Source organism: Zootoca vivipara, chromosome Z2, assembly GCF_965207765.1.
Source record: "Zootoca vivipara chromosome Z2, rZooViv2.hap1.1, whole genome shotgun sequence".
NCBI lineage: Eukaryota > Metazoa > Chordata > Lepidosauria > Squamata > Lacertidae > Zootoca > Zootoca vivipara.
The window spans coordinates 6157756-6183112 of record NC_142585.1 but is presented as its reverse complement, the minus strand read 5'-3'; the positions used below and the strand labels follow the sequence as shown (position 1 = coordinate 6183112).

General features: G+C 42.1%; 1 protein-coding gene across 1 annotated transcript in view; it reads left to right on the top strand.

The window, feature by feature from the left end:
* Positions 1 to 25357, top strand: part of MCF2 (MCF.2 cell line derived transforming sequence) — an 88450-nt gene that overhangs the window by 47636 nt on the left and 15457 nt on the right. The window contains exons 7-22 of the mRNA XM_088664431.1: positions 1253 to 1402; positions 3410 to 3534; positions 4550 to 4664; positions 8723 to 8842; positions 9526 to 9717; positions 11464 to 11655; positions 12002 to 12173; positions 14684 to 14772; positions 16239 to 16327; positions 16708 to 16774; positions 18425 to 18540; positions 18677 to 18746; positions 20294 to 20386; positions 23336 to 23428; positions 23928 to 24053; positions 24799 to 25020. Of these exons, the coding sequence (XP_088520557.1) occupies positions 1253 to 1402; positions 3410 to 3534; positions 4550 to 4664; positions 8723 to 8842; positions 9526 to 9717; positions 11464 to 11655; positions 12002 to 12173; positions 14684 to 14772; positions 16239 to 16327; positions 16708 to 16774; positions 18425 to 18540; positions 18677 to 18746; positions 20294 to 20386; positions 23336 to 23428; positions 23928 to 24053; positions 24799 to 25020 (2031 nt within the window). The remainder of the gene's footprint in view (positions 1 to 1252; positions 1403 to 3409; positions 3535 to 4549; positions 4665 to 8722; positions 8843 to 9525; positions 9718 to 11463; positions 11656 to 12001; positions 12174 to 14683; positions 14773 to 16238; positions 16328 to 16707; positions 16775 to 18424; positions 18541 to 18676; positions 18747 to 20293; positions 20387 to 23335; positions 23429 to 23927; positions 24054 to 24798; positions 25021 to 25357) is intronic.

Here is a 25357-nt window from a genome sequence, read left to right as displayed (position 1 = left end):
GAGCAGAGGTAAACTTTCAAGGGAGGGGATTTGGTCATGGAGGGGGAGGCAAAGAGGTATGCTGCATTGGCAAGTGGAGAGAGTAGGTGCAGGAGGCTTTAGCATATATGCAAAATTATAACATAGCTTGGGTAATTCTGGACCATGCAATGGGAAGTTCATGAAGTTACCATCCAAGACTCCAGCTCCCACCAGCCTCAGCAAGGGCACTAGTCAGAGATGGTGGGAGCTGGAGTCTATTATATATATTGGCTACCCCTCTTAGTACTCTGGCTCTCAGCAGCTTCTCAGGGTCCTGAAAAGAGAAGGGACTCCCATCATTACCTACTACTGTAGATCCCTTCTTTTAACTGGAGATCCCTGGGATGTAACCTGGAGTGTTCTGCTTGCAAAGTACATTGCTCTGCCATAGAGCTATGGTGAACTCCAGTCCTTCCAACAACAGCTGGACTAAGTTGTAGGTGCATCTAGGTCCCTCTCCATGAACATTCTCTATGTGAAAATTCCCATATCCAAGAACAGTACCTGAACTTTGCTATACACACTGCAGATTCAGATATCAGAACAGAGAGCATTTTTTACTTTCTTGTTTGCCTTTCGCTGGTTGGCTGAGGGAGGGAGAGTGATCAGACAAACCAGAGACAATCTTTTCTGGGTTCTCCTGTGGTTTCCTGAGGATTTCTTTGGCTTTTTTGGGGTGGGGGTGGGGGGTCCAAAGTTCCTTGGTCAGGAACACATTAGAATTTCCCCTCTAGCAGTCAGTGGAATTGCTCACCTAATGAAAGATTTCCGGAGAATGCATTGTGTTCAGTTAGCAGGACATGCTGGTGTACAAAGTCCATCATCTCACCACGTATATACCCAACCAATCACTGCACTTTGCAGGAGAGGGCCTTGTTGTGTGGAAATCACACCTTTAGTGTGGCAGCACCTGGCATTTGGAAGCCCTCCGGTCTGAAAGTCTCCATTATCTGTTTGCGCCTACGGAACACCTTGGTTTTCCAAACATTCTTTAAAGTGCAAATTTGTTTTTATCCCAGTCTATACCTGTATTGGACCTGAATTTGTTCTGTATTGGACCTGAATATGTTTTTATTGCCCATGCTTTTTTGTTGTCCATTGAATCCATCAGGGGAAGAAATTCCTAAATGAAAATAAGCAACTATATAAATAAATACCTCATTGCTGCTTTTATTGAGCCTAAGCACCAAGCGGCATGCCAAGCTGATTAACAGAAAACTTTCTCCCCCAGGCCATAGAAAGCTTTGCACTAACAGTGAAGGAAATTGCCCAGATGTTGCAATCCTTTGGCATGGAGCTGGCAGAAACAGAGCTCCCAGATGATGCCTACTCAATTGAACGCATCCTGGCACTGCGCACAGAGAAATACTATCAGCTGAAGGCAAGTTGCATCTGAAACTACCTGATCCTGTGAAAATCTTTGGTCACCTCCAGACTTGATAACTGTTTTGCAGGAAGGGTTCAATCCCATACTGGAGATGTGGGTTTGCACAATTAAAGTAAAGCACTGGTGCGGGGGGCGGGGCAGGAAGCAATTCCAGACCTTTTTTGTGTGTGGTGGGACTCAATCACACACTAGCATAAGGATCTAGGAAGAGCCTGCTGGATCAGGCCAATGGCCCATCTAATCCAGCATCCTGTTCTTGCAGTGCCAAGCAGATGCCCCCAAGAGAAACCAGAAAGCAGGACCTGAGCCTAAGAGCACTCTTCCCTCCCGTGGTTTCCAGCGACTGGTATTCAGAACCATTACTTCCCCTGACCATGGACCAAATTCAGATTGCATTTAGATTCAAAGGGGTTCTGCAGCAAACCTAGTTCCCTAGCAGGTGTTTTTTTTGGGGAGCTCTAATTGATATTTTAGGGAGACTAGAGCAACTGACTTCCCCACAGTTCGCTCTCTCACCACCCTGGAGTAGCTAGCAGCTGAAGTGGCACTACAGAGGCTGGCATGAACGGTTAAAACAAAACATTTATTTAACAAACAGTGAAAGAACTGACTTCTTCATAGAAGTTATCAGAGGCACACACAGACTTCACTTCTGACAGGAATAACGGACACCAACTGACACAACAGTCACATGGCCCCCTCTCTCTCTTAAGGTGGAATGGAACATTACAACAGGAGCATCATATAATCTTCACACAAAGCAACTATTCAATAAACAGGTTGGGATGTCAGGAAAGAAATGACATTTCACTGTCCTGCTTTCCTTTCCTTGCTTTTGCCCCTGTGCTATGGTATATGATTGTCCTGGGATCACTATTTGCTAGCTAAAAGCTGCCATGTTTGATGGGTGGAGGAAGGGACAAGGAAATCCAGTCTACTCATCAAAGCAATTCTTCACCACAATTAATTTACTCCTGCTCAAACTGATGGGCATCTAACTTGTTAATCCTGCCATTTTGAAGTGATTGATCACGATTTCTTAAACTAGGTGTCTCGGACCTACCTGTCATTGTTTGCTTCTTATTTCTACAACTTCAGAAAGGCACATGGTACATACAAAGTTTCATAAGCAAACACTGCATTGACTTCTGCCCCCTTAGACCTTACACTCTGCCTACGAGCAAGGAAATCCTAGAATGACAGAGTAGGAAATAGTGTTGCCAGTTCTGACTCTGGACTCTGTATCTTGCCTCAATGATAGCATCTCTGATCAGGGACTCAGGGGAGGGGGGAATTGATTCAGTTCTCATTGGAAGGTGAAACTACCTAATTTTCAGTTTCCAAGACAAAACACAACCTTCAAAATCCACAATTCTCCGGATTTTGCATTGCAGTTCCCCAATCAAGTAATATAGACCAAAATGCACGTCAGAGTAAAGTATGCATATAAATGTATGTATAAAACAGCAAACAAAAATGTGTTATGTTAGGGAAAACGGCTTAACACTTCCAGGCAGATTATGGCTATTCATCATCTATTATTTTTGTGGGTCCACCCACACGAACAGTAAAATTGATGGGGAAATACAATGGAAGATTCCAGCCCCCTGGTCCTGTTGCTGATCAATATAAAACACATATTCAGTTTTTATTAGGTGGTTCTAGTTCTCAATAGTTCTAGTTATGCCCTCTAGAACAACAGAGGTCAAATCTGCTCCATCTTCTGCATGACAGCCCCACCAGATATTTGAAGACCATGTCTTCCCTTAGTCTCCTCTTCTGCAAGCTAAATATACCCAGGGACAGGTGAGGTGGGGCAAGGGACTGATCTTAGCAGGTGCAATCGCAGATGTGTTGTAGATTTGATTCCAGCTGAGGGTTGGGTTCAGAGAGCTCCTTTTGGTATTGTGGTCCTTGATACCTCATTGAGTTGGAAACGGAACACCACCACGGTGGTTCTGGTGACATATTAATCAGCAATGCTTATTATGCATACTGCAGGAAGATATTACGACAGTGACCAAAGAAGGAAACATGCTGCTGTGTAGTTTAGAGGAACCTGACATGGATGAACCTGACAAAGAGGAACCACAGGAGAGATCTGGTGACTGGGAGACTGTCAATCGGTGAGCATGTTGAGCATCATGCACATTTTAAAAGCTGTTGACTAGGATCACTGTCTTGCCCATCGAAAGCATAGAAACATAAGATGAGCCCTGTTGGATCATGCCAATGACCCATCTTGTCCATCATCCTGTTGGAAACCCAAAGGAAGGACCAGAGTATAAGAGCACTCTCTGCTCCTGGGGTTTCCTACAAAACAATGCACAGGAGAACTTAAGGATAAAGGCTATCAGTGACTGCTAGTCACAATGGCTGGGTACTATGTTCCAAGCCCTATCTGGAGATGCTGGGAATTGAACCTAGAACCTTCTGCATGTGGAACTGATGCCCTACCACCAAGCAATAGCTCCCCCCCCAAAAAAAAATACAAACAGGAAATTATCTTTATACAGTCCATCTAGCTAAGCGTTGTCTGTGCAGGTTGGAAGATGCTCTTCCATTCCTCTTGGGGAAGAAAGCAGCCATGTGCCTGGGGTCAGTGCATTCCCCCAGCAATGGCAAAAGTTATGGGGGCAAGCAGGTAAGCCACCACTTTGGATACAACCTCTTCTTCTCTGTGTGCAATCCTCACCAGTCTTGCACCTGTGCCACCACTGAATGGGACAGCCTTCTTTTACCTTGGACAAGCTACAATTTTTTCCCTGGTGAAAGGAGGTTGCAACAACACAAGGCATCACCTAAGGGTTATTTTTGGGGAGTGGGGGCTTAGCAAAGTACCTTGGTGGATTCTGGAGTTTCCAGTCCTCAGCAGTCCAAATAGGCGTTGGGTGGCTGGAGTCCATTTAAATGCCACATAAGGGATATCGTGAGAAATCTAAAAGGTGCCTGCTTTTTTTTTTTTTTACTTTTTAAGGGGTTGAGTTCTTTGTTGAAACGTCTTTTTTAAATGGCTTGGGACCACTTGGTAGAAATGCAGTTGAGGGTTTTTTATTGTTTTTATTAATAATTTTCTTGGGTTACAATAGTAAAAAAATTTAAATGGATAACTAAATCAACTCCCTCTTGTGAAAAAAAAAGGTTGCTTGCACAGTTGCATGAAATGGAAACTGCTTTTGATGGATTCTGGGAGAAACATCAGCTGAAGATGGAGCAGTATTTGCAGCTTTGGAAATTCGAGCAACATTTCCAAGAGGTAGGATGAGGTCCCGGAGTCAAATACCATCTATACATCATTTTCATTAAATTCTCTTTCAGCGCCGTGCATGCCGTAAATTTCATACCCTTCTTCCACAGTTTTTCCCAATCTGACATCATAACATTATGGCCCAAATCCTTGGCCCAATCAATCATAACCGATTTTGTTTGCTCATCTTTCAAATGCTACTCTAACAATAAATTATACATTCTGGACAAATTCTTGCTGTTTGCCTCTATTAATTCTGTTTCTAATTTCGACTTTTCTAATTGGAATCCTATTTTTTTATCTCTCTTGAATGCTTCATTTATCTGTACATACTGAAACCAGTCACTTAACTTATCCTTCAATTGTTCATATGACCTTAACTTAAATTGATTTTCCTCCTCCACCAAAATATCTTTATACTTCAATCTATTTTCATCCATATTTGGTCTTTTAGGTTTCATCGCCTCAAGCGGTGAAATCCACCTAGGAGTTTTCTTTTCCAACAAATCCTTATATCTGATCCATACATTGAACAATGATTTCCTAATTATATGATTTTTGAAGCTTTTATGAGCCTTTACCTTATCATACCACAGGTACGCATGCCACCCACATGCATTATCATGGCCTTCCAAATCTAACACATCATCGTTGTCTAGCAAAAACCATTCCTTCAGCTAGCAGAAAGCTGCTGCTTCAAAGTAAATCTTTAAGTCCGGCAGTGAGAATCCTCCCCTTTCTTTTACATCTGTCAAAAGTTTGTATTTAATTCTGGGTTTCTTCCCCTGCCAGACAAATTTAGACAGTATCTTTTGCCACTCTTGAAAACATTTCAACTTATCCACAATCGGAAGAGCCTGAAATAAGAACAACATTCTTGGCAATACGTTCATTTTAACAGTTGCTATTCGGCCCATTAAGGACAATTTCAATCTTGACCATATCTCCAAATCTCTTTTAATTTCCTTCCATAATTTCTCATAGTTATCTTTATATAAATTTAAATTTCTTGCAGTCATATTAACTCCCAAGTATTTCACCTTTTTCACACATTTCAGTCCTGTACAGTCCTCTACCATTTGTCTTTCTTGCATTGTCAAATTCCTTTCTAAAACTTTAGTTTTCCCTTTATTTAACTTAAAGCCCGCCACCTTGCCAAACTCTTGTATTATCTGCAATGCTCTTACTGCACTGTGTTCAGGGTTCTGCAGGGTTAATACCAAGTCATCTGCAAAGGCTTTTAACTTATATTGCTTTGTACCTACTGTAATACCTTTAACCTCTTCATCACTCCTTATCATATTCAACAGGACCTCTAAAACCGAAATAAATAGAAGGGGGGAAAGTGGGCACCCTTGTCTTGTTCCTTTTTCTATTCTTATCTCTTCTGAGACCACATTATTTACAATAATTTTCGCCCTTTGCTCAGAGTAAATACCATTAATGCCATTAGCAAAGTTTTGACCAACCTCCATTTTATCTAAATTTTGTTTCATAAAAGTCCAAGAAATATTATCAAAAGCTTTTTCGGCATCCACAAAAATTAACAGTGCTTTGGTGTTTATTTTCATTTCCAGTCTTTCCAAAATGTCTATTGTATTCCTTATATTGTCTTTCATATGTCTCCCTGGCAGAAATCCTGCCTGGTCCTTGTGTATCCAGTCTTTCAACACCCTTTTCAGTCTTGATGCCAAAATACTAGCATATATTTTATAATCCACATTCAATAATGAGATTGGTCTATAGTTCTTAACCTGAGTCCTATCCACATCTGGTTTTGGAATCAGAGAGATAAATGCATCTTTCCAAGTCTCTGGTGCCCTGCCCCCCAAAAAAATTTCATTTGCTACCTCCATTAATGGTTGTATCAACCAGTTTTTTAATGTTTTGTAGTATTTGGAGGTCAGTCCATCAGGTCCTGGGGCCTTATCATTTTTCAGCTCTTGAATTGCTGCTTCAACCTCTTGTCTTGTAATCAACTCATTCAGTAGGTTCTTTTGTTGAACTGGGATTTTCTGTAATCCATTTTCCTTTATAAATTTCTCTATACTGTCTTTATCTTCTTTTTCCCTTTTATAAAGTTGTTTATAATATTTTGTGAAGCATTTCCTTATCTCTGCAGGGTTCTCTATGGTTCTTCCTTCCTCTATGATCTTTATAATTGTACTCTCTTTTTGTCTTTTCTTCAATTGCCAGGCTAAAAGTTTCCCACATTTATTAGCCGATTCAAATGATCTTTGTTTCATTCTTCTAATTTTCCATTCAATTTCTTCATTTATTATTTGGGAATACTGTACTTGCAAAGCTTTTATCTCTTTTTGGATTTCCTGACTTTCCGGTTTTGCTCTCAACTTTTTTTCTTTCTCCTTCAACTTATCCAAAATATTTTCCTTTTTTTCATTTCTCGCCTTTTTCCAAATTGCATTCTGTTGAATCAGGAATCCTCTCATTACTGCTTTACTAGCATCCCAAACCACACGAATGTCCGATCCTTTATTTAAATTTAATTCAAAATAATCCTTCAATGTCTTCTGGGCCTTATTATTTATTTGCTCATTTCTCAGCAAAGAGTCATTCATTCTCCACCTAAACGAACCCTGCAGATATAGTTTTAACTCCATTAATACTGCGTTGTGGTCTGAATAAGTCCTGGGGCATATTTCAGTTTTCAACACTTTGGGGCACAGATCCTTTGTAATCCATATGTAATCCAATCTGCTGCCCGATTTTTGTGAGTCCGAAAAGAAGGTGAACTCTTTCTCCAATGGATTTCTCAGCCTCCATACATCTACCAAATCCAAATTGTCCACCAACTCAAAGTAAAATTACACCAACTCCGGTAAAATTAGCGAAAATGTATCACAAAGGTGATAATAAATGTAAAGAAGAAGTTGGTTCATTCTATCATATGTGGTGGACATGCCCCAAGATAAAAGGCTTCTGGGAAATGATTTATAATGAAATGAAAAAGATATATAAAAATACGTTTCTGAAAAAACCAGAGGCCTTTTTACTTGGAATAGTAGGGGAAGAAATTCCCAAAAAAGATGTCAATTTGTTTATGTATGCCACCACAGCTGCGAGGATTTTAATTGCAAAATATTGGAAAAAAAGAGGAACTGCCGTCTTTACAGGAATGGCAAATGAAAATGCTGGACTTTATGGAACTGGCAGAGCTGACAGGAAGACTCCGAGATCAAGCAGGGGAAAGAGTGGAGGAAGACTGGAGAAAGTTTAAAATATATATAGGGAATTACTTTTGAAAGTTGAAAATCTGAATATCTAGGGAAATACAGAAGTTAAGGCAATAGGGAGATAAGAGGAGTTTATAAGGTTGAAAAATTGATACGCAAATATAAAGATGAGATTAAGAGGAACTAAGGAGATTATAGTATGAAGGAAGTAAAAGAGATGAAATAGAAACTGCTACAGTGATATTCAAAATGAAAATCAGATAGTGGGGAGTTGGGGAAGCCAAAAAGACAATGATTTAAAAAGTTGATTAAAGATGATATGTTTATGTTTTTGTTTGTATTGATGTTTTTTTTGTTGTAATGATGTTCTTTGTATTTTTGGTATTTTTTGTATTTTTTGTTTGTTATAAAATGTTTAATAAAAAATATTTATAAAAAAAAAGGATGAGGTCCCCATCCCATCAGCCTTGGCTAAGAAACTCTTGCTGGCATTTTGTAATATTCATTCGACCCCCACAGTAGCTTTTAAGTACTGTGTGCTTGAAAGGTATAGAGGACCTTTCCCCCCTGCGAAAGACCTTTGATCTGCAGGAGATGTAATGGGGGGGGGGGTGGCTCCTTTGATGTGTGGAGCTAGAACCAATGGTGGGCAGAAGACCACTGCTGCCCCCCCCCATTCTCTGCTTGTTCAGCTTCAGATGTCTTCCTTGCTCAAGCATAACGCAACACTTTCAAGTGAAAACAGAGCAAAGAGGGATGTGTAGATCACATGAGGGGAACCTAAGAGCCACAAGTTCCCCTCCTGTGCTTTAAATAATATTGTGTCCCTCCTGTTTTTTTTCCCTTTTTGACAAAATTTCCTTTTCCTTTTAGCTCAGTAAAGCCATTGAATTTTTAATGGAGAAGCAAGGGGAGCTGCCGGATACTGGAGATAATGTCTCTCAAGTAAAACAGAGGGTGTTGGATATGGAAAACTTGAACAAAATGGCACAGGTGAGAGCGCCATCCAGTTGGTGTCACTGAGGAACAGCCATCCTAACCCACCTAGAGCAGGGATAAGGAGGTGTTCACTGGCCAGGATGGCTGGAGGTGGGGGGGGGCACTCTGAAATCTCTTCAGCAGATGACACAAGGGACGAAGGTTGGCAGAGCAGCAACTGTAATTGTTGCCTTTGTGCAGTAGGCTGCTTTCTCTACTCACTCAAACACACATTTTTTCCTCCATCCTCACAAGCAAGGGGCATGATCAGAGTTCAAGGACACATTCCAGCCAGGGAAGAAAACTCAAAGAGGCTGTAAGTAGGGACAGTGTGTGTCTGGGGAGAGAAGGTGTTGCCTGGGAAAAGCTTTGAGGGCTAGATAGAGAGGCCACATGGTGACCCTTCTGCCTCACACAGTCTAGAATAAAAAAAATTCCTTCAGTAGCACCTTAAAGACCAACTAAGTTTTTATTTTGGTATGAGCTTTCGTGTGCATGCACACTTCTTCAGATACCTGATCTGAAGAAGTGTGCATGCACACGAAAGCTCATACCAAAATAAAAACTTAGTTGGTCTTTAAGGTGCTACTGAAGGAATTTTTTTTATTTTACTTCGATCCAGACCAACACGGCTACCTACCTGTAACACAGTCTAGAAGTATAACGCCTACCCCCTCTTTTATTTGGTTGTTACATAGGAGTTGACAGGGAAGGCTCAAGTTGTGATCCTTCATGGGCACCAGCTGGCAACCAACCACCACTACGCCCTCAACTTGATCTGCCAGCAGTGTAATGAGCTCCGGCACCATTCGGATATCCTGCTGGAGGAGATCAAAAGGAAGCACAACCAGCTCCAAAGAACCTTGGACCTTCTCACTTCTCTGCAGCAGGTAATGTCCAGAGGTGGACCTCCAGTCCCAGTGAATGAATGATGGAGCATTGCTTTCAGAGTCCAACTCTGCATGACAAAGGATGGAGCTGTGCACTTGCTGTGATCCTGCAGGAGGGCAGGATAGGCTACTAGCCACAGAGCCCCAGTTTTAATTTACAAGTTTGCAAGTGTGGAAATGAAACCTTGTCAAAATTAAAGAATGCTGAACAGCATTTCTGAGGCTTCAGTGTCCCACATAGCTCCTTGCTCCTCCTCAGAACAGATAATGTAGAAGAAGATGAAATTATACTATTGCATCATCCTGGATTGTGGAGTTGACTTGTTGTTGGTTCAGGATTCTAATTTTTTAGGCCAGGAGCGGGGAACCTCCAGCCTGGAGCCTAATTAGGTGTCCCTATTTGGTCCAGCCATGCCCATCAATGATACCAGCTGTGGCATAGGCAAAGACATGGCTGAAATGAAAGGGTGTTTTGTTTGTTTTTGCTGGTACTGCTGATCCTGCACAACTCTATGGAAGGATCTATGCATGCCACTTTGTTGAGCCTTGACAGTCGGCTACTCACTGGGGCTTTCAAAGTGGGATGCCTTTGCCTGCACAGTTGATTTCAAACCACACAGGCTGCCTGTTAAACGTCAAGAGACAGGGGAGATCAGGACCACAGGCCTTGGGGCTTGCAGGGGAAGTCGTAGCAATTGTCATGATCTGGTCTGGTCTGGGCAAGGCAAGGCAAGGCAGATCAGGACCCTGGACAGGTCTCATGGGAAATTGCAGGCTGAGGTGCAGAAGATGTTGCTCTGCAGTGGACCAGAGGCATTTAAATGCTGCCTTTCCACAGTGAACTCTGTGCCCAAAGCAGCCTGCAAGAAACAATCAGTCATCAAAAGCTTTGGGGTGGGGAAGAGAAGTCAATTTGCAAAACATATCCAATAAATTCAAAGTGGACAAAAAAATATAAACAATTAGCAAATTAGAATAAATTCAATATAACGAAGAAACATAGACTTAGAGGTTTATTTTTAATTTTTGGTGTCGTATTTTGGAATTTAATTAAAAAATAAGTCGAACTGCTGCTGCAGGTCTTATTGCTCTCCAAGAAGCCTCAGCTCTGCAAGAAACCTCAGGGGGTCTTCTCATGTGGCTAGCTGAGTTATAGGTGGCTCCCTTTTCTGTCCTCCAGAGACCAAGAAGAGCACTTGGGAAACGCTGGGGAGAGCCATGGTGGTGCTTTCCCCCAGCATCCTGGAAGTTCTGGCTGCCTTTGCAGGTCTTATGGCCTAGCAGTACTCAAACTTACAGACTGGACCTTCTCTTCCACCACCCCTCCCTTAAAGAGCTCATAGCTGATTCTGCAGTTGCATGTCAAAGCATGGCTGTGGGACAGGAGAAGCTATGGAGGTGTCACCCCCCAGAGTCAGAGAATGATAGAAGAGCCACCTCCTCTGTCTAGGACAGTGTAGGAGGTCTCCTTAATATGGGTGACCTGTGATTTTCCTGGCACTGGATGCAAAGCACATGATGACAACAATGCAGCAGAATAAGAGGGTTAGGCAGTTGGAAGAGGACATGGGTTGCTGGTTGGAAGAGGACATTGGAGACAATACTTCCACCTTAAATCTCCTCCTGTCCTCTAAGCCTGTTCATAACAGGTGGGAGAGGGGAAATCCACTGCTCCCTACAGACTGCCAGTTGGTCATTACCCTAGGTAAGACCACCAACCTGTTCCTGCTCATGTTTTTTCACCAGGCCCTGGAGTGCTGCGATGAAGGAGCCTACCTTCTAGCCAACCAGCAGATGGATAAATGCCAGTCTCGAGAAGGTGCCCAGAAAGCTCTCCAAGACATAGAGATGTTCCTTGAGGGTTCTTCACTGCATTTATATGCTGACTCACAAACCCTGTGCTCTGACTTTGAGTCCATCTTAACTCCTGAACTAAAGGTAGGCCTGTGCTACAGGAATCACATTTGTGCTGGCCATGATAGCAAGAGCTCCGCTACACAGTGTACTAGCCTTGAATCCAACAAACTGAAAATACTGGAGTAATTAAGCTTGTTGGCCTAGACTGGAATTCCCTCCCAGGCTTTACACCAGTAGGCCAAAGTAGGTCCCTGACTCTTATGGAGGCTTCCAATCCAGATTAGAGCCTGAACTACTAGGAGAGCCAATATTGTGTCTCAAACTGACCTCCGTTTCACAGGAGCTGGGCTTGATCAAACACCCGTGATATGTGACAAGCCAATTCTGCAAGATTTCCTTACAGGGTTTTCCTTTTTGGACTCTGCAGGCTCGGATACAAATGGTCCAGATGAAGCTTGAGAATGTGCGGAGCATGTTTGAGAACAGGCAGGCTTGCTACAAAAAGCTAGCGGACAAACAAGCACGCCCTGTGCAGCTGGTAGCCCCACGGCCAGAAAACCCACCCCGGTCGAAATCTCCTTTGTTTTCCCCCAAACATGGTAACCTGCTTTTAAAGTTTCATCATTCAGAAATGTTCATTAAGTAACTGTGGGGAAGATGGAATGAGAATGGGCTTGAGAATGTCGTAGATTTCTTTGTATGTGTGAACAGAGAGTGAAGCTAACTGTGGAGGACACCACCAAGTCTATTCCTTCTCTAGTGATCAGAGCTGTTTTGCGAGTGTGTTCTTTAAATACCCTGCAGTGTCTTCAAAAAATAACACAAACTGATTGTTATTCAAGTTTCTCAAAGCCTCTACTTAATATAGTATGGAGAGTATCCCTTTTTGCAATCTGCATTATTCATCTGTATTGCACTTTTTATATGTGACTGCTTTCTGCCCACTCTTTACATAATGGGAAACATACCATAAGCGTGCAGTGTGATTGCTGGAGAGGAACTTCTGCTTGAAGATTTTAGACGTCTTCTAAAGGAGGACTACATTCCTCTGGGTGCTCCAACTACAGTACAGGACAGCTCTCAGGGAAAGTGTTTTGGTTTGCAGGTGTTTGCCTAGCCCTCCAAGGCTGTTCAAATGTTACATTCAATGAGTATACAATCCATGCACACAAATAGTTGAGCTGTACATTTATGCACTTACTCACATGTGACATTCAGCGATAACACAGGGGGAATCTAGACACATATAAAAAACGCTGCGAAAATGCTTTTTTAAAAAAAAGTTTTGAAAAATATATTGAATTTGCCCTAAGCTCACCCTTCGCCATCTAGTGTCACATTTGTATACTGCACTTAAAACACACCTAAAACGTTATATTTGCAGCTGTATAGCTGAGTCCACAGTCTGTGTACCGTACCTGTGTTTTGATACAGCTAAGCTGTGCAAATCTGCAAATGTAACACTCTTTTATATAAATAGTTATACATGCGTAGACAGCTTGTACCTGTGTTCAGTGTAACGTGTGAACAAGATGTTCTGATTTCTGTAATCTCAGACTGTCAGCAGAAATGATCATTTTATTGAACTCCCTGGGAACTGTCATTTGTGCTTAGCAAACCGCTGGTTGTCCAGCCCAAACTGGGATTGTGCCATTTATGTATTCAGTATATGCTAATTTTGGGGTTCTCCCAGTTAACAGCCTTAGGGATCTCTCACAAAAGTGCTGCCTGTCATTTTAAGAGCTTGTAGGCAGCAGGGCAAATACATCTGAAACACTCCACCTTATTTGGGAGTTTTCTTTCTGATGATGCTGTCCGACATCAGTGAGATCTTGTGGAAATAGTAATGTTGTCACTGTTTGAAGCACAGTTTGAAGATGGGGCAGCTTCTCTTCATATCTGTTTGCATTCTTCTGCATCTGTTTTTCTCCCAACATCCTTTGCCCATTACTTCATTAAAGGTGCTTCTTCTATCTAACGGATATTCAACACTTATCTATGTCAATAAAATTAGATACTGTTCCTTTTCTTCCTCAGTTGCATCTTCTCCTAGCAAGGAACTCCATTGCCTTTCCTTTCCACTCTTCCATTATATCCAGAAATCCTTTCAGTGTGGCCCAACTGCATTATGAGTTTTATATAAAGCAGTTTTATACCACTTTAAACAGATATTGTGGCTTCCCTCAAAGAATCCCGTGAATTGTGGTTTTTTAGGAGTGTTTCTAAATGATTGGTTGATAGATATTGTAGATGTCCTGGGTGTTTTTAAGCTGAATTTTGGTGTAGAAGTACTTTCAATAAATAAAGCTTTGCATGAATAAATGCTATCTCCACAACAATATGGTGGCTTGATGGTGCAGGTTTGCGTAGGAAATTTAATTACCCAGGAAATGCCATCAAAGCTGGATATAACACATTATCTGTTGGTTATTAAAATATTATTAGCCACTATTCTGGGGGGGGGGGGCTTTTGGAGTGATAAGAGGTATATAAATGAATAATAAAAATATTAGATCTCAGAGTTATGTACAAAATAAGTCAAATAATGGCCAGCTTAACAACAGTGAAGAGTAGCAACATTTAAATAGTCCAAATGTAGCCACTTCAATGGGTCTACTCTGAGTAGGATATAACCCAATGCCCTCAGATCTGCACATGAATGGTGGTATACAAATTTAATAAAAAAATAAAATGCAACTTGAAGAGGAAGTAAAGCAAAATAGGATGCTTCAAACCTTTTCCTGGTACCTTGCCAGATTATGAATTTTTAACTTTTAATCTCATATTTTGTTTATTTCAAATTTTGTGTGATTACTTAGTAAAAAATTCTTTTGTTTCCTAAACACCATTTATTTATTTTCAAATCTTTTGTTATAATTAATAGTTCCCCCCCCAATAACTTTTTTCTCCTTTAAAATTTCTGTTTCTCTGTTAAAACATGTGTGCACACAGGAACACACTCACATATATTTTGTTTCTAGCATTAACTAACCGAACAATCTACCTTTTAAACAGGTGGTGTAATGTGGTTCAATGTAATTCCTTTGCACAAAAGTAACCTGCAATTTGTAGACTATAATCTGCCCTTCTTCTTTTTCTTATGTTCAAGGTGTAGATTTTAATTCCAGTTTGAAATTTTCATTTGATATCTCACTGCCTGGGAAGAAGACTTCAAGGAAATCTCAAAGTTCCCGCAAGGTAGGTGATTAAAAATGTTTAAGTACAAGTGTGACGTCCACAAAATCAGTGTGGAATGGTCCTGTTCCGTGTTCCTGCCTGCCTGCCATCCAACCAGCCATACCTTTTTCTAGGGGACTCCATTCCGTTCCTCACCAACTTCAGTCTCCCTACTTGCAATAGATGCTGAGCATTCTAAGGACACACAGCATGATCTATCCTTGTCGTGCTTTTTTAGGTCCCCTCCTCCTTAAGCCATTGATTCCTCTCTGTTGTGCATGGTTGGTGCTGTTTCGACTACATACCATAGTCAAAGGAATGACTTGAAGGGAAATCTTGCATACCATTAACAAACTGTTCCTCAAACCACATCTTTTCATGCAGCATTCCTTGTCCAGAACAAGCATAAAAAAACAAGATGGATGGGAGACCACATAGCTAAAGTGTATAAATGGGACATAAGTTTTATCAGTGCAGTCTTATGCCTACTCACTTGCCCGGTTCAGATGAAATGCCCAAACCAAGCTTTAAATTAGTGCTGCATAAACTAACCTGGATAAGCTCATTGATCCTTTGGTATGGCTTGGAGATTGGAAGCATTTTCCTCCGAGTGTAAACTAACCACATTTTGTTGCTGCATCCAGTCTGGGGTACGAAAGTTGATTTAAACTATGGTTTATTTAACAATCTTGGTTCAGAAACCATGGTTTGATCTTCTCCTGTTTCAAAGGGCTGGAGTTTAAGCTAACAATAGCTTAGAGTGGGCTGCTTTATGCAGTGGTTTGTTTAAATTAGGAAACAGATACAGTACTTCTAGTCTCCTCCTTGAGGCTGTGCTAGGGGAAGAGAGGGGAGGGAGATGAGCAAGCTCACTCAAACTCATTCATGTAGCTTTGGTTTAGTGTTGTGCACAAACCAGGCCCTATTCTTCCATCCTGCTACTATTTTCTTTCTCTTCTTCTGTTGACTCTCCTGTGTCAGATTCTAGATAGTAAGCAAGGGATGGGGAACTCCAGACCTGGGACCAAATGTAGCCCCTACCCACCCAGCCCTCTTTGATTCCTATTTGTTGGTCACGCTCTGTGGCCTCCTTGTCTGCTTTTGCCTAGGTGCAATAAATCCTTGATCAGTAATGATGCTCTCTCTCTCTCTCTCTCTCTCTCTCTCTCTCTCTCTCTCTCTCTCTCTCTCACACACACACACACACACACACACACACTTACTTTTTTGCCTCTGGCTACACTTTTATCTCTTTTTGCCTCCAACTGCAGTTGTGTGGCCACCATAAAGTTGTCCTCTGGGGAATGAGGCCCCCATGCTGCAAAAGGTTCCTCTAGCAGGGATGTACCCCCTAGTACATTGCAAAATGCAAGTTCATGTTTAGGGCAGCACATGAATCATTTTAAAATAGCAGGCTTCAAGTTGCCACTTCAAAGCTTTTAATTTTTTATTTTTTCCTCTTCCTAAAGCATTTTGTTTCCCTCCAGATTGAAGTGATGCACGATTATCAGGAGAAAAGGAATTCGCTGCAGTTCTGCATATCAGAAAGTGAAGACAGTTTAGACATATTGAAAAGGTATTCTTCACCCCCTTTTTAATCCACCAACTTCTCTGCTAGTCTTGCACACAAACCCTGATTTGTGCTAGGGAAAGTTCTCTGTTCCTTTTACTCAAAGCATTTGAAGAATGACCTTGGCCTTGCTGTGACGATTAGGCCTCATCCAAACCAAAATGTACACCCCTTCAGTGGGGTAGGGGGGTCAGGAATAACTAGGCTTTATTCTCACCCTTTCAAGCACATCTTTGTAACATGAGGGCTAGAATGTTTATCTTTTTCTTCCTCCAATAAATTCTTGAACATTTAGAAAGCTGGATTGTACATGCTACTGTTTTTTCCAGCTCTTTGTGGAATTGCTACATGTACCCAACCTTGATTCCCCCCCTTCTTCATTTTAGCTATGTGATAAACGAGCTTATAGAAACTGAGCGGGTTTACGTTGAAGAGTTGTTCACCATTTTGATGGTAAGTGTGCCTTTGTTTCTTCTTGCTTCACCCTTAGGTGTATCTGGGATACATATTTTACTTCTTTATCTGACTGCAAGTAAACTATAATAATAATATAATACAATACAATAATAATAACAACAACATTTTATTTATACCCTGACCTTTCCGGTTTAGAAACCGGGCTCAGGGCGGCTAACAACAATATAAAACATTGATTTAAAATGACTTTTAAAAAAGCTTAAAAACAGCATAAAGTACAACATAAATATAGCATCTCCAGGGCTAAATGGCCAAGTTAGTCCTGCTAAGGCCAGCAAGGAGACCAGGGAAGAATTTAAATGTGGGGACCCAGAAGGATTTCCTCATAGGAAAAGGGAATAGAAAAAGGAATGGAGGATCAGGGTAAATAGAAGTCCAGGCGGAATATCTCTGTCTTACAGGCCCTGCGGAAGGAGATCAAGTCCTGCAGGGCCCTAGTTTCATGGGACAGAGCATTCCACCAGGTTGGTGCCATCACTGAAAAGGCCCTGGCCCTGGGGGAGGATCTGGCTTCTTTAGGGCCCGGGACCCTTAAGCTGTTACTATTTGTGGACCTTAGGGTCCTCTGCAGGGCATACCAGGAGAGACGGTCCCATAAGTACGAGGGTCCTAGGCTGCATAAAGCTTTAAAGGTCAAAACCAACACCTTAAACCTGACCCGATACTCCACCGGGAGCCAGTGTAGCTTGTAGAGCACTGGATGAATATGCTCCCATGGCAAGGTCCCCTAGATGCTAACAGATGTGCAGGATGAGGAGAAATTTAGTTTCCTGCATGCTTTAGCCTAATTCACACTTCCTGAAGCAATACACAAACCAAAATGCATCTGCCCTTAGAAAGTCAAACTTCTCTGTATTTGGCATTACAGTTCTCCAACCAAATAATGTGTACAAAGAATGTTGATATATGATTTTTTTTAAAAAAGGATTTCATACTTGTATTCCAGCAACAATGTTGATCTCAATGCAGATCACAATAACAATAGCAGTAATATTTTCAGGACAATGTTACAATCGTGGTAATCGTATTAAAAACACAATAGCATACAAATAAGGCAGAAAACAAATTCATCGAACAATTAATATAATTATATACATTAGGATTAAATATGCAAAAAACGTGTTATGAGAAAGTCGTGCATACAAAAATGATGAACATTGAGATATGCATATTAGACAGTATCACATGCAGAAATAAATTTGTATAATGGAAGAAATGCCCACTAGATGCTGATAAATTTTCATGAGGACTTTTTACTTTAAAAAAATAATGAATGCAAACTGATGTGAAAATGTGGGGAACTGTACTTAATAATGGGAAAGATGTGAAACTGAGCAAAACCAAAATTGTCAGATTGATCTATCCCCACTCCCCATTCCAGTTTTAACATTTATTATTCTTATTCACATTCCCCTGTTGAACATGCCACTCAGTGGCATATTTTTACTGCCATAACACTCTGTAAACACACAAGCCAAATAAACACACCTCTAGGGATGGTGCACGACTGCAAAGAGATTTTTAGCATTAGGACCAAGAGGTGATGATGCCAATAAGCGTGGCCTTTTGGGGTCGGACAATCTGTATGTGTGCCTAATACTACATTTGGTGTTGTGCTGTCGGCAGGGCTACAGAGCTGAGATGGACAACCCCACCATGGCCTTTCTCTTGCCACCCCCCTTGCAAAATCGCAAAGATGTTCTGTTTGGAAACATGCCAGAGATTTACGACTTTCACAACAAGTAAGACACTGCCAAACCTTTGCATTGCCAGTCTTTCCCCACCTCTACCACCCCTTGCCTTTAAAAATGAGTTCCAGATGCAAATGTAACCCACTCTTCATTCCTACCCTCTGCATCCTCTTCCTTTTTCTTGCAGGATTTTCCTCCACCATCTGGAGAGCTGTGTGGAAGCCCCAGAGAAAGTTGGCTATTGCTTCTTGGAAAGGGTCAGTAGGCATGTTGTTGGAGCTGTGCTCGTGATCCTTCTTGTTCTAGATCAGGGGTGGGGAACCTTAGTCCTCCAGGCCTCCCTGTCTGGCCCTCAGAACTCTCCCCAAGCCATGATTCATGTCCCTACTTAGACACACTGATTGTTTTTGTCTGGCCTGAATATGTCCTTAAACCTGGGTAATGCCTCTTACCTGTTGGAGGATGGAGAGGGGTGGGCTGGTCTAAGAAGCAGCCTGTTGTAAAACCCACATTCTCTGCTCTGCCCGCTTTTGCCTATGGCCCCAAATATCATTAGCCTGTGGCCTTCAGAAGGCTGCCCATGGTTGAAAAACATTCCCCAGCCTTGTAGTATGAAGTTTAAGGAAAGCCCGTTGCATGTGTTCAACGTACACCACTAGTAAGAAAAAAATTGTCCCTCCCCTGTTGGTTGGTGAGTGGTAGACAAGGAGGATGGGGGGGGGAGAGATTAGCCCCTCTTTGGCCCCACTTCCTCCCACCACCAGCACCCTGCCTCCAACTGGTTGCCCCAAAGGGAATGTAGCTAACTTCAGGAAAACCTTTCCTATTGTTGAGGTAGGCAGTAGTGAGCTAGACTGACCCAATGGCCTGGCGGAGCATAAGGCAACTTCCTATGTTGCTAGAACCAACAACATTACTTTTCTGCTTCCTATTCACTCACTAAACAGGAGCAGCAATACGTATGTGCGTGGGGCAGTGCTTTTTGCAGTGTGGGGGCCACATTCCCTTCTGGGCAATCTTCCAAGGGCCACATTGGACAAGGTCAGACTCAGAGGCCAAAGCGGATGGATGAGTGTTCATGGGATGCTCTCCCCAGGGAGACTTGCCTGGTGCCTTCATTACTCTGGTTTTATATTTTGCTGGAAGCCAACCAGAGTGGTTGGGGCAGCCCAGTCAGATGGGCAGCATATAAATAATAAATTATTATCATCATTATTAGTATTACTACATATCTTTAGGCACCAGGCAAAAACATTCCTCTTCAACTAGGCCATTGGCTGATTAAACAATCTATGGCTTTTTCAATTTGTGTGTTGTTGTTGTTGTTGTTGTTGTTGTTGTTGTTGTTGTCATTATGTTATGCATTTTGTGGTTTTGTTTTGTGGTTTTATGTTGTAAACTGCCCTGTAATCTTCAGGAGAAGGGCGGTATTTGAATTTTAATAAATAATAATAATGTGCAGTCTTCCCCAGGCCTGAGGTGCCCCACCCCAGTCATACTGACAGGCCACCACTGTCCCCAGTTCCAAACAAGGATCTCAGCTAGTCCTACCTAGAGATGTTAGGATTTGAACCTGGGACCTTTAGCATGCAATGCCTGTGCTCTATTTCTATGATCTAGAACAGGTTCCTGCATGTCCCTCGGGATCCCTTTCATCTGTACAATTTTGTGGTCCTGCGATGGCTGTTCCACTTAAATTAGATAGCTACAGGTTCTGTGGCTGTCTGATACAAGTTCCCTGCAACGGATGTACTTAGAATCAAGGGGATGTTACATATTTATCCTTCTTTCTTTCCTCCTGCAGCGGGAAGATTTTCAGATGTATGAGAAATACTGTCAAAATAAGCCACGATCTGAATATCTGTGGAGGCAGTGTGCAGAAAGCCTCTTCTTCCAGGTATTTTCACATTGTCACTTGGGCCAGTCATTGTCTGTCAAGCTAACCTACCTTGCAGGGCGGTTGTGAGGACAACCTTCCCTGTGCCTCCCCCCACGCTATGCCACTGGGGAGTGGAGCAGCATTTTGGGGTCCACCTCAGTTGTTATAATATCTCAGCCCAGCCCTATTGAGGTGACTTGCTTCAACAAACCTGAAATATATATGTATCCCAAACTGGGCAACAAATTCTAAAATTTTTGCTCATTCATTTTGATAGCTCCATAATGCTGATTGTGAGGCGCATTTGGTGGACATAGAAGATTGCAGGCAGCCTATTAATGAGATCCTGGCACATGGATTAATAAATCATCTGAAAATGCAGCTAGGAACAAATCTATTCATCAGCTGCTTTATACAAGCTCCAGATTTTGCCTCTTTGTTGTTGTTGTTTAGTTGTTCAGTCGTGTCCTACACTTCGTGACCGCATGGACCAGAGCACGCCTGTCTTCCACTGCCTCCCGCAGTTTGGTCAAACTCATGTTGGTAGCTTCGAGAACACTGTCCAACCATCTCGTCCTCTGTTGCCCCCTTCTCCTTGTGCCCTCCATCTTTCCCAGCATCAGGGTCTTTTCCAGGGATTCTTCTCTTCTCACGAGGTGGCCAAAGTATTGGAGCCTCAGCTTCACGATCTGTCCTTCCAGTGAGCACTCAGGGCTGATTTCCTTCAGAATGGATAGGTTTGATCTTCTTGCAGTCCATGGGACTCTGAAGGGTCTCCTCCGGCACCATAATTCAAAAGCATCCATTCTTCGGCGATCAGCCTTCTTTATGGTCCAGCTCTCACTTCCATACATCACTACTGGGAAAACCATAGCTTTAACTATATGGACCTTTGTCAGCAAGGTGATGTCTCTGCTTTTTAAGATGCTGTCTAGGTTTGTCATTGCTTTTCTCCCAAGAAGCAGGCGTCTTTTAATTTAATGACTGCTGTCACCATCTGCAGTGATCATGGAACCCAAGAAAGTAAAATCTCTCACTGCCTCCATTTCTTCCCCTTCTATTTGCCAGGAGGTGATGGGACCAGTGGCCATGATCTTAGTTTTTTTGATGTTGAGCTTCAGACCATATTTTGCACTCTCCTCTTTCACCCTCATTAAAAGGTTCTTTAATTCCTCCTCACTTTCTGCCATCAAGGTTGTGTCATCAGCATATCTGAGGTTGTTGATATTTTTTCTGGCAATCTTAATTCCGGCTTGGGATTCATCCAGTCCAGCCTTTCGCATGATGAATTCTGCATATAAGTTAAATAAGCAGGGAGAAAACATACAGCCTTGTCATACTCCTTTCCCAATTTTGAACCAATCAGTAATTCCATGTCCAGTTCTAACTGTAGGTTCTTGTCCCACATAGAGATTTCTCAGGAGACTGATGAGGTGATCAGGCACTCCCATTTCTTTAAGAACTTGCCATAGTTTGCAGTGGTCAACACAGTCAAATGCTTTTGCGTAGTCACTGAAGCAGAAGTAGACGTTTTTCTGGAATTCTCTAGCTTTCTCCATAATCCAGCGCATGTTTGCAATTTGGTCTCTGGTTCCTCTGCCCCTTCGAAATCCAGTTTGCACTTCTGGGAGTTCTCGGTCCACATACTGCTTAAGCCTGCCTTGTAGAATTTTAAGCATAACCTTGCTAGCGTGTGAAATGAGCGCAATTGTGTGGAAGTTGGAGCATTCTTTGGCACTGCCTTTCTTTGGGATTGGGATGTAGACTGATCTTCTCCAATCCTCTGGCCACTGCTGAGTTTTCTAAACTTGCTGGCATATTGAGTGTAGCACCTTAACAGCATCATATTTTAAAATTTTAAATAGTTCAGCTGGAATATCATCACTTCCACTGGCCTTGTTATTAGCAGAGCTTTCTAAGGCCCATTTGACTTCACTCCCCAGGATGTCTGGCTCAAGGTCAGCAACCACACTACCTGGGGTATACGAGACCTCCATATCTTTCTGGTATAATTCCTCTGTGTATTCCTGCCACCTCTTCTTGATGTCTTCTGCTTCTGTTAGGTCCTTTCCACGTTTGTCCTTTATTATGGTAATCTTTGTACGAAATGTTCCTTTCATATCTCCAATTTCCTTGAACAGATCTCTGGTTTTTCCCATTCAGTTGTTTCCCTCTATTTCTTTGCATTGCTTGTTTAAGAAGGCCCTCTTCTCTCTCCTTGCTATTTTTTTGCCTCTTTAGCCTACTGTTATGTTGTGATAGCTCTCCAGGGGCTGAGGAAGCAGTGTTCCCCCCCCCATGACCTGTTTGTTCAGCAATCATCCTGATTAGCTTCTGCAAAAAACTTAGTGTTAATATTTGTAAACATTTTAAAATTGCAAAACTTAAAAGTAATCAAATCATCGCCAAAAAAGATTAATATATATATAATTTTGTAATATCACTGTATTCTGAACCCAAAAGTCAATTAAAAAGTGCTGCATATACTTCTTGAGCATCCCTGGTAACTATTATATTTTAAACTGGGTGTTAAATTATACATGTGAATGCAAAAATATATAAGGCTTGACATTGTCTTTGAGTTTTACATTCCAATATTTAACAAACTCCATTTCTCAATAATTTTTGTGCCCTTCCTTTAATTTCTCTTTCACAATATGAACAACAGTGCTACATAGCATATGTTTTTATACCATCTCAATATGTCAATGGACTTAACTGATTTCCAATGGCTAGTCTGGCTGCTATGATCATTGCTGTTGCAAATTCCAAGTCTTAGTCGTTTACTCTGCCTGTTTTGGTGCTAAGATTACATTACTACCAATCATTTAATTTATAAACATCAACGCCTCTTGTTAAAATTTACACAAGTCCAAAATCATGTACTGAATTTAATATTTTTTTTATTTTAAAAGATGACATACACAATGTGCCACATTTTACCTTTACCTTTCCATTTCGTTGCAGGAATGCCAAAGGAAATTGGAGCATAAGCTTGCGTTGGATTCCTATCTACTCAAACCTGTGCAACGGTTAACAAAATACCAGCTGCTCCTGAAGGTATTCATGTCATTGTTCCTAAGAATGGATCTACAACACTTCCATCTTTCACGAATGTAGCCCCTCACAGAATGGTAGCTCTGGGAACTGTAGCTCTGTGAGGGGAGTATCCTCAACTTTCAAACACTGGGATCCACTTCCACAAGAGGTCGTGAAGGCTGACAAATTAGATGGCTTTAAAATTAAATTAGGCAGATGCATGGAGGATACAGCTATCGATGATTACTAGTCACAGTGAACATGTGGGCCCTCCGGTGTCAGAGGTGTGTGGCTCTGAATACCAGTTGTTGAGTATTTCAAGGGAGGAGAGCACTGTTGCTCTCAGGGCACCTGGTTGGCCCTGAGATGCTGGACTAGATGGGCCACTGGTCTGATCCAGCAAGCAGGCTCTTCTGATGTTCTTATTGCAGCCAATGCAACATTTGACATATTTCTATGTGAAGTGGCCTGGAGTGCAGAGAAAATCCTGACTCCAGGATACTTTGATTTTTTTTTTCAGGAGCTGCTGAAATACAGCACAAGTTGTGAAGGTGTCCAGGAGCTCCAAGAGGCACTGGTTGCCATGTTGGATTTGCTGAAGTCGGTGAACGACTCCATGCATCAAATTTCGATAACTGGCTATGATGTAAGTAGACTTTTCTTTGGTTGGGAAGGCATCCGTCGTGGGGATGGGATGCAGTGGGGCTGTCAGGGCAGGACTTTGGGGGGCAGATGTCAAGGCCCCACTCAGCAGAATGAGCAGAAGGGGCTCCAAATGCAGGAAGACTGGCTTGGTACACTTCCATCTAGATATTCTGTAAGCCGCCCAGAGTGACCGGGGAAACCCAGCCAGATGGGCAGGGTATTGATGATGATGATGATGATGATGATGATGATGGTTAAAGAGGAGCAGCCATCTCTGTGTTACCATCTGAACAGCACTCTCTCCCCAGCAAGGCCACTGAGTCTGGAATCTAGGAGCAGAGGGGAGGATCATAGCTCAGTAGTTGAGCATCTTGCTTTGTATGTGAAAGGTCTCAGGTTCAGTTCCTGGCAATTCCACGTCAGGCTGGGGAAGAACTCTTTGGATGCAATGGTGGGGTGTTACTCCATCTTCATGGGCAAGGAGACCATTTTGGCCAAAACACAACCATAAGGGGTATATGATATCAGGCACGGGGCAGATAAGGACTTGCCTTGGACAAAAGGGTGTTGGAAACAGCATGGTTCAGTTGATTGGCAGTGCCAGAATAAAGCCCTTTTCAAAGGAATAGGACAAGACAGCTCTTTGAAAGGGTCTTCGGAAGGCTTTATTTTGTAATTTGCTTTTGTGATGAGGAACCCCTGTGTGCATTAAAAACAAGCAAACAAAATACAATTGTTCTTCCCAGGGAGACATTGGTGAGCTGGGCAAAGTGCTGATGCAAGGATCTTTCAGTGTATGGACAGGGCACAGGAAAGGTCCCACGAAAATGAAGGACCTGGCCAGATTCAAGCCGATGCAAAGGCACCTCTTCCTCTATGAGAAAGCGCTGGTCTTCTGCAAGAAGAGAGAGGACCACGGTGACAGCCACGACAAAAGCTCCTCGTACAGTTTTAAGCACTTTTTGAAGGTAAGTGGGAACCTCAGCATTCCGCGTTTGGCATTTCATTTGTTGTCGGTTTTTAGCAAAGTGTTTCATCACTGCATCACACACACACACACACACACACACACACACACACAGCACGACATTGTTTTCTGGTTGTTGTTTTTTTAGATTATCCCCCCTTCCCCCCCTTTCTCTTCCCTTTTCAAATGCAAAAACCCAAAAATTGGATAAGTGGGTAGCATAGAACAAAATTAGATTAAATTAATTGGAAAGAATTATATGGTGTTATGTTATTGTTAATCTTCCTGTTCCAATAATTATTATTATTAAATGCCAAAAGACGCTACACTGCTGATCT